The 10,147-nt window shown below is 35.9% G+C and overlaps 1 protein-coding gene across 2 annotated transcripts in view; it reads right to left on the bottom strand.

Annotated features, from left to right (window-relative positions):
- Nucleotides 1-4,066: 4,066 nt before the first annotated feature.
- The window catches only part of LOC145660683 (uncharacterized), a 198,023-nt gene continuing 191,942 nt past the window's right edge, over nt 4,067-10,147 (bottom strand). For both annotated transcript variants that reach the window (XM_081726028.1, XM_081726035.1), the window contains exon 5: nt 4,067-6,608. In XM_081726028.1, the coding sequence (XP_081582154.1) occupies nt 6,144-6,608 (465 nt within the window). In that variant the 3' untranslated portion in view covers nt 4,067-6,143. The remainder of the gene's footprint in view (nt 6,609-10,147) is intronic.

Raw genomic sequence — 10,147 nt, 5'->3', positions numbered from 1 at the left:
GCACCCTGGATCGATCGATCATTGATTTACTCATACTCCCCAGGCCCCCTGCCCCAGGTATTTCAGCTGCTGCATTATATATATGGTTCCATGTCAGAAGGGCCAGACAAAAGGGCAAAGACAGAAAGACCCGAGTCAAAAGGGCCCTGCGTCAAACGGGCCCGAGTCAAAAGATCTCCGCAACAAAAGGGCCCGAGTCAAAAGGCCCTGCGTCAAACGGGCTCGGGTCAAAAGGGCCCGAATCAAAACGCCCCTCATAAAAAGGACCCGGGTCGAAAGGTCTCCGGAACAAAAGGGCTCGAGTCAAAAGGCCCCGAATCAAAACGACCCTCATAAAAAGGGCCCGAGTCAAAAGGGACTCCGCTACAAAAGAGCGAAAGTCAAACGACCCTGCGTCAAAAAGGACCGAGTCAAAAGTGGCCGAATCAAAACGCCCCTCATAAAAATAGCTATTGTCAAAAGGAGTCCACGAGAAAAGGATCCGAGTCAAAGAGCCCTGCGTCAAATTAGCCCGGGTCAGAAAGGGCTCCGCTACAAAAGGGTCCGAGTGAAAACGGCCCCACATCAAAAGGGCCCGGGTCAAAAGGTCTCCACAACATAAGGGCCCGAGTCAAAAGGGCCCGAATCAAAACCCCCTTCATAAAAAGGAGCAGAGTCAAAAGGGGGCTCGCTACAAAAGGACCCGAGTCAAACTGCCGTACGTCAAAAGGTCGCGGGTTAAAAAGGCCCTAGTCAAAAGGGACCAAATCAAAACGCACCTCATAAAAAGAGCCCGGGTCAAAAGGGTTCCACGACAAAGTTACCTGAATCAAAAGGCCCTGCGTAAAACGGACCCGGGTCAATAAAGCCGGAGTCAAACGGGCCCGTATCAAAAGGGCCCGGGTCGAAAGGTCTTCTCAACAAAAGAGCCCGAGCCAGAAGGCCCGAATTAAAACGCCCCTCATCAAAAGGGCCATAGTCAAAAGAGTCGCACGACAAATGGACCCGAGTCAAAACGCCCTGCATTAAACGGGCCTGGGTCGAAATGGGCCCCGCTACAAAAGGGCCCGAGTGATGTCGGCCCCACATCAAAAGGGACCGGTTCAAAAGGTCTCTATAACAAAAGGGCCCCAATCATAACGCCCCTCATAAAAACGGGCCGAGTCCAAAGGGGTCCCCCTACAAAAGTGCCGGTCCCCCTATACAAAGGCCCCGAAAAAAATATGTTGTATATAAGGGTATAACAAATTTTTAGCCAAAAAATCAGGAACGTGTCTCCCCCCAAAAAAATTCTATATTTTTTTTGCAATTTTCAACACGCAAAAAATAAAGAAAATACTAATCGATAGTTTTGAAAAAATGCACATTTGCATCTATAGTATCTACAATGTGAAACTTTCAAAATTTTTGGACCACCCCACAGAAATTTAAAAATGTTCAATTTTGAGCATGTATGATACGATAATTCGGTAAGGTGAGAGAGTAGGGGGTCAAATTTTTTTTTGGAGGTAGTTTTAGGTCAAGGGTAACCTTTTTGGCCAATAGCGACCCAATTTGGATCAAGGGCCAATTTCACTATCTTACCAGGAAAGACTTGTATAAATATGAAAATAGAAGTTTATATATATTACTATTGCATATAGCATAGAATTATGTATATAAGAAAAATCAGCTGATAAGGTGATGCCGAAAAAGGAGTTGTGATGTAGAACACTAACATTCTTTCTTAAGAGTTGTCTTGTGCATCCTCTTGCGTTTTTTACTTAATATATGACCAAACATGCCTTGAGAATGTGAACTGTAGCACCTTTTACGTACTGCGACTCTTTAACATGTTAGTAGTTCACGTTCATCAGTTCAGTAGTTCAGTGAAAAAGTGAATAAAATCTTGTTGTGAAATAATTTGATATTATACCGAATTAAGTTTATTTTATGTTCGTTTCAGTTACAATATCAAACGGCTTTCTTGCAACTGAGTCAATCACTTTTCCATTTGCCCGCATGTATTTTTAAAAAATCACATTCATCTTTACCAATGTAGATGTGAATAACACTGCTAATAAAAAAAACTGTATCCTCGTCATTTTTCCGAGAAGAACAAGAAGAATAACATCTAAAAATTTATGATGAAACTTGAAGAAATAGTATTCTTCTTCCAGCCTCTGTTAGAATTACAAAACAGATTATGACGAATGCAAGACAAAATTCAAGAGGACAAACCCAGGAAAATTCAGACAAAACGGACTAAATTAAAGCGACAGAATCATAGGCGCAGGTTAGTAAAAGAATTATTTTTTTTCTTCAACTGTTATGCATCTAAAATGTTACCTGAAATTGTTCACTTTACATAAATAACATTTTTTAAAAAATGCTCAAAACCCAATAAAAGACGTAAGACTGTTATAGTAAGTATATATTTCACATTTTGATCTTTGCTAAAAAATCTTGACCAGTATTTCAGAATTTAAATATTTATACATTACTCAAAATAAAGGACTGCTATATGCTATCACACAAGAACGACTTTTTTAAAAATCAAATAACATCACAGTTACTTTTCAGAATTAAAATGAATGGTCTTACTGTAATATGCTAAACGTATTTCAAATGTATTCAAGGTATAATAAGTAGGAATATCCAGAATTTTTCATATGGGTATGTGTGAAAGTAATTAAACCTAATCTGCCCTTTTATTATAACATTTTTACGTTTTATTGAGTTTTCAGCATTTCAAAAGAAAGAAAAATTTATTTCAGTTGAAAAAATACAAATAACATTTTAGAATATATGACAATTGAAGGGTTAAAAATAATCATATAGGCTGTGAAGTGGTAATCCAATATATACTCCTGTGATTTTGTCCCTTGGATTTTGCCCTCAGAATTTTCCTTGCATTTTGACCGCTTGGATTTAGTTCCCGCCCTCATTACTACAGCCATTTTATACATGAGTTCCGATCTGCGTACAAACACACTAGGAGTCAAGCTTTTCGGTGCTGTATTTCACTCAAATTTCCTCCTCGCATAGAATTCTTTGTTTCCAAATCTTAGGCAGAACGAGAATTCCCCGTTCTGCCTAAAGATAAGATTATTTAAAATATTTTCTACAAAGTCCTGCAGGGCTTTAGGCAGAACGAGAATGAATCATTTTAATATTGCACCCCCTAGTTCGGGTGGTAAGGAATTTATTTCCGGGTCCGAAAATTTTAGGGGGTGTTGGAGGTGTAGATAAATTACTATCCATTCTAGTCTGGTGATCTTTTTCTGAAAATAATAACCTAGCCCTTATTTGAATATTTCATAGATATTAAAATATCTATGAACTTCTCCACTTGTTCAACTTTTTAAAACTAAATTAGCATCTTTCGTAAGTTTTCTGATATTTTGTTCATAAGTTGTTCATCTTTCAATTTTCATTTTCTAATACCCATTGAATGCACTACTTTGTATAAAGCAAATGTGTATATATATAGTTAAACGAAGAAAGCGACATGTTTCTCTTACGTTTTCTTCAGTGTGGCCCATCGTTAAGCAAAGTGAGTGTCAAAGAAATTGAAGTAAAAATTAAAAAAATAATAAATCTACATAGTTTTAACAAAATATTACAAATTAGAATGTATGGAAATAAACGTTACTTGTATGGTTAGCTTCTCTTCAGGATATATATATATATATATATATATATATATATATATATATATATATATATATATATATATATATTTAGAGAGAGAGAGAGAGAGAGAGAGATGCATTAGATGCACTTATTACAAACACCATACACCACTAATTACTATACTAACTAGTACTTTGTTAGTGTTAATATAGTATATAAAACACTAAGAATGTGTGCTACATTTGATCATCAATACATCATTCTAGAGCATATAAAACACTAAAAGAGTGAAAATGGATTCAATATGTCGACTAGACTAACACAGTATTTGCCGTTGTCAAACAAGATTTGTTTATCTTATCCTTTCTTCCCTTTTTTTATACAGTCTGAGAACGATTCAAAGGTGTGATGCATTGCAGTTTGTTACCGTTATTTATATTATTTTTATAATTAATTTTAAAGAAAAATAAACTTATATATACAAAAGCGTTTATTGTATTTAAACATACAATAGAAGTATAATAACATTAAAGATTTAAAAAAAATCATTCAGTCATATCTTTCGTTACAATTTTAGTTTAATAGAATGCCAATAGTACGGTATTGTTACTTGTAGTTCGATTGTTATTGCGGTCGTTCGATTAAATTTTGTGTAAATCCCCTTCCTTTGGATTTGTTGCGTGACAGCGAATGAGATCTTAGAAGCGTGGTGCACACTAATCAGTAACAGATTTATTAGTAAATTTTCACTTCCCGTTTTTGGCATCAATCAAAGAAACCAAATAGAAATATTAGATTGGCAGTGTTTATCTGTGGACGTAAAGCAAGGAAGCAGCATTTGCTTGGCTGAATTAAAAGTTTGGACATTCAGTTTTAAACATTTTTCTTGAAAACATGTGTTGTTACAAATTCTCTATTGAAATGTTAAATTATCAGAACCAAGTTTGAGTACCTACTGTAAAAATCCTGCTATCCTTCAAATGATATGTATATCTTTACTCATTAGAACAATGGTTTGTTTTATAATTTTACATAACACTATATTTTCCCGTAAATCATCTTAGGCAGAAGACATTAAAGAAATTAAGTACACTATAAAGGTTAAAATAGGGAACAATTACATCCTTAAATTACATATATTTAATGTAATTAAAATGCAAGAATCAGCTCTAAACTAAGCTGCATTTAGAATATATCTAGTTTTTTCATCAATTAGAAGAAAATAGAAGCGTTATTAATTCTGCCAGACTAACAACACTAAAATAAATAGTTAGTTGATGAAATATAAATATTGTAACTGTAAAATAATAAAGAATTTAACCAAAAAAAGAAAAAAACACGTCGCAGCTATAACAATTTGTAACATATGCAGTTGTTCTTGTAGATAGTTGTATAAAGATTTATTATTTTTTTTTTACAACTCTTAATCATTTTCTTTTAAAATTAATATTAGCTATATACATACATATATTTTTAGTTTTTTTTATATATAAATACAATAGTGATGTTATACATCAAATCTTGACTAGTTTATTTGATGGTCATGCATGATTCTAGGAATCAGAAGTTTTCTTTTGTGAAGCATGGAAGCGTTTGTCGAATCTGATTGTAACCTCAAACACTAGCTCGGTGAAAAAGAAACGTGAAATGTACTTGAACAAACAATGGTAAGTACTGCACGAAAGCTTTATGTTTCACACCTTTATGTGCATTGCGAAGTACAAAACTCGCAAGTTATGATTTGTTAGTATAACCATAAACATTTCGCGTTTTAGAAAATGCTGCTTTATATTTGTTGATTTTTCATACTTCAAGTAGTTGACTGACTTTTGTTAGCACTCAATATGTTACATTGGATTAATACATGATCAGCTCTCTTTCTAAATGAGAATTAAATGCAATTTTGAACCTTGTTTGCACATTAAAATGGTACACGAAGTTTTTATTTGATCTATATATCATACATTGTTCAAGCTAAAAATCTTTGAAAATTTATGTATTAATTTGCTTATATTAATTTTTAGGTTACTATAACTACCGAAAATTGTATCTAAAATTGCATAAAGATATGTATTTCGGAACTTAAATTTTCTTACTGTAATCCAATTAACGTTTGTTTCCGTTCTTTTTTATCCATCCTGACGTAATGTCACAAAATTTCATATTGGAGACCATGCATTAGAACACTTGAGTCGTCCAGTTCAAAAAAAAAAAAAAAAAGACTCTTGTCTATTTACAGAAAATCCCAGAAAACTTTTTAAAATGTAGGATCTCCATGTTTTGTAAAACTGGGAATACTTCAGTGTTCATATGAAAAACCTGAACATCCTCAAATATTTCCAACTCTACAAAACGCATCGATGTTACAGTTTTTCCCGGTTTTCTGGGATTTTCCGTGAATGGGCAAAAGCCGTTTTGGAACTGGACGACTAAGTTGATTCCTCGAATCATGCTTTCTGATATCTCGTACTTTTTTTTTCTTTTTCAGAAACGACATCACATTTGATGTTGCTTCTCAGAACAACACCAACTGATGTTTAATTTTCTTTCTATAGGTTCGATGTTCCTTCTTCAATATAATGCTGTGTTCCAGGTGGTGCCCTGTATGATGGATAAGTTGGATTTAAGGCATTTTGTGCGAAGAAAGATGTATAGTCTTTCCGGGCACGGCGTGGCCGTATAGTTTGTCTATTGGCCGTTTCTTCTATTTCCGCTTGCTTTTGAGCCTTCACATTAGCTGGAGGCCATTTTTCATCTCCCCGCATTCTGATTGGTGCTTGTCGCTTGACGACTGGTTGCGTGGCGAACACTGGAGGTGGTAGTTGGCTAATGGGTGCCTGTGAGCGGAGAGTGATGGTAGTTGGCGGTGGAGTTTGTAGAATCTGTGCCGGGGGCTGTTGGAGATGCTGCTGTTGAAATATAGATGTTACAGGTTGCTCACTTTCCCAGGGTGGGGGCACTTGGCCTTGACCTGCTGCTTTCACTGGTCTTTCGTTGTTAACATAAACTGGTTCCTGAAAGTAGAAATCAACGTTTCTTTTTATTTGAAATTACTGTAAATGTATATATATATATAATTATTTATTTGTAATGGTGTGTGTCGGGCTAAATAGAGAATGCATGTTGTCAGATAACATATTTAATTCTTCTCGTGATATTCTCGTATTTGAAAAGCAATCAAATCGCACACAGTTAATGTAGTATTGGTATTCCTAAAAATGCTTTTGTACACTTCTACAGAGAAGTAGGGTTCATTAATGCTATAAGATTAAGTCTATCCAAACATTTATGAATCAAAGTCAACATTGTGTTTCTAATCATTTATATGTTTGTTATTATTATTATTAATGTTTACAATTTATTTTATAATACATAGTATAAACATCAAGCAAGCACTAATAACTTTTTTCATTTAGCCCTTCCAACAACATAGTGAAAGCTAACTTTCCAATGTCTTCTTCTGGCGCACGGGAATGGACAGAGACAAAATCATTTCCTCATCGCTCTCAGAAACTATTACGAGCAATATGGAAAATTCGAAATGAAGCTACGAAGAGGGACAAACCTAAATAAGGATTGCCTTCGGGAACTTCCGGGAGACGAGAGTGACAGTCGAAGTATGAACAGAATAAAATAACAAAGATTTTTTTTTTTTTAAATTAGCAGTCACATTCAGTGTCTTTATATGCAGTAATACTACAAATGGAGCAGAATCATTGTTAAAGTATTGTATATGTATGTACTGCATTGTACAATCAAATTGCAAAAATGTTTGCATAAGTAACTCTTTTCCATCAGGTATTTCAACCTTCCCATTTTGAAATTTTACTTTACGTTACTGCATTTTTGACTTGAAAATTCACTCTCTCGCTACCCACACACATTGTGCAGTGTGAACTTGATTTTATATTAACGAAGAAGAGTTCATGTAAGCACGATATGCCAACAGAAATTTATAAGTTTAGACGCAGCCTAATATATGTTCAAAAAACAACTTTAATATGATTATTTAGTAAAAGATGTCTGAAAACACAAAGAAGAAACGCGTGTTACATATATAATAAATGAACGGTCAGAAACGAAAATCCATACTTTCTGTACTTATTCTTTGATAACTTTGGAATATCCCAATTTCAAGCGTGATATAAATAGTCTTCAGAGATTTTAAAAAGAAAAATGAAATGAAATCTTTAAGTTTTACGTCCCATGGTTATGCCGGTTAGGCTAAAGGAGACGGTGATAATGAGAGATGAGTGAAATGGTGGAATGAAGAAAGTGGGAGGAAACGGGAGAACCCCGAGAAAACCCACGAGCACGGTGTTTGTCCACCATAAAGTTCACTTGGCGGGGGCTGGGATCGAACCCGGGACCCCAAGCACCAGAGGTGAACGCTCTACCACTTTTTTTTTTAAATACTTTATTGTACTGTTATCGGTCGATTACATCAGAATCAATAAACAAACAAAAGTTGTACTCTTAGCAGCCAATTACATCAGAAAGCATAAACAAACAAACATACAATGGACACATCAATAAATTGCTGCAAGAAAATTAGCAAACTTTTGTTTACGAATTGGAAATGCAATAGTGTGCATGCGTAACAAAAGTTGGTGGATGTACAAAGTCACATTACCATTAAAATCATTACATAAAAGAATATCTATAGTATGGGACGTGATCCACAGAATTGCATTATGTTTAGTACAGGGATAAAATTGATAATCAGGAAATAACATTAGTGACGGACAAGTGATAGTAGAAGGAGTTGTTCGGGATATACGGGCAATAATTTTTTGATAGTGAGACCAAATTGTAACGTTCTTTGAACAACTATCGAGCCGGTGTTGTAAAGTATCGAGAGCATGACAGGTACCGCAGAAAGAGAGACTGCGGATACCCAATTCATAGAGTCTCCCGTTTGTAGGGTATATATTATGAACAACACTGTACCACAGAGATTGCAGGGCAGGGGACAATATCGGTGCATGAATGTTCGCCCAGATTTGCGTCCAGTTTTTCAGTGGGTAATGTTCTGCTATACGGGGAACAGAAACTGTGATAGAGTGAAATTGATTATATAATTGCTTTACGGAAAGGTCTTCAAGGTGACTCCGTGCAATAAGCGAGTAACTAATATCAATAAATACGTCCTTGAGGTATGGCACAATGCTGGCCCATGGCTGTGTATGCAGGGGAGCTTGTAGCTCAATGTGACGTAATGTTACACACAAAGCCTTGCTGGAAAGGGAGTCGGAATATGAACATAATGTTTGACATACGCGATGCAGTAACAGCGAGTAGCTCTGAAGTTGTATATTTTTAAGACCGAGGCCGCCAGCACCTTTTGATAAACACAAGGTCTCGTGACTTACTCTTAGGCAGTGATTTTGCCACAGCAGTTGCCCTGTGTGTTTTCGTATCACACTGAGGTATTTCTTCGGCAAGGAAAATAATTGCGTCAAAAACCAAAGACGACTAAAAATAAAAACATTTAAAAGGTAAACTCGGCCTGCAAGACTTACATGCCGGGCTTTACTTTGGTGAATGAGTGCAACCAAAGTACATGTTGTGGTATGAAAATTGTAGTCTATAGTGTCTGCTATGCGACGTTGCCAAGTTACACCTAAGATTTTGATGCGATCAGTACAAGAAATCGTAGAAAAATACACGTGTTGGTCAGCCGGATTTATACACATCAGGCGTGACTTTTGTTTATTCAGAACAGCACCTGAAATGCGCTCATAGTGCGATATGAGGTTTTCAACACGTGACAGTTCTTGTGGACTGTTAAGAAAACAATGTATATCATCGACGAATGCTTGTAATTTTAAGGTTGTTGCACCAATCTGTATACCTTGAATGTGTTGTTCCAGTTTTAAAAGAAAGGGCACGAGAACCAAGCTATACAGGATGGAAGACAGGGGGCAGCCTTGTGCAATACCTCGACGTACATTGATGGGATTTGTAAGTGCACCATTAATTTTTAATTTTACGTATCGTTGAGTATAAAGAAATTTAATCAAATTAAGAAAACTGTCTCCGAAACCATATTTTGCAAGTACTGTAAACATATAATCATGTGACAACCTATCAAATGCCTTATGGAAATCAAGAGCTAATATAGCTGCCTGCGGGGAACTAGTTTTCTGACACCAATGAATACCTTCTCGTATATTACTTAATGCTAAATACATAGGTTTGGTATGCTTTAAGCCATACTGATCATTATGTAAGACCTGATTTAAAAACGGTTCTAAACGAGAGGCAAGACAACGTGACAAAATTTTCTGATCAACATTAAGGAGGGTAATCGGTCTAAAATTATCAAAATCATGCGCACCTGCATGTTTAGGTACAAGGACCATGATGCCAGCCGTAAAAGAAGAGCTCCACGTGGGTGTGACTCGGAGTTCGTTATACATTTCTGTGAGAAAAGGCGTGAGAATGCCGTGAAATTGGCGGTAAAATTCTAGTGTAAGACCATCAGGTCCCGGAGATTTGTTTAACTTCCCCGCAAAAATAGCTTGGCGAACTTCGCGTTCTGTAAAGGGCT

This window comes from Thermobia domestica, chromosome 1 (genome assembly GCF_964235325.1).
Source record: "Thermobia domestica chromosome 1, izTheDome1.hap1.1, whole genome shotgun sequence".
NCBI lineage: Eukaryota > Metazoa > Arthropoda > Insecta > Zygentoma > Lepismatidae > Thermobia > Thermobia domestica.
This window is presented reverse-complemented; position numbering and strand designations above follow the sequence as displayed.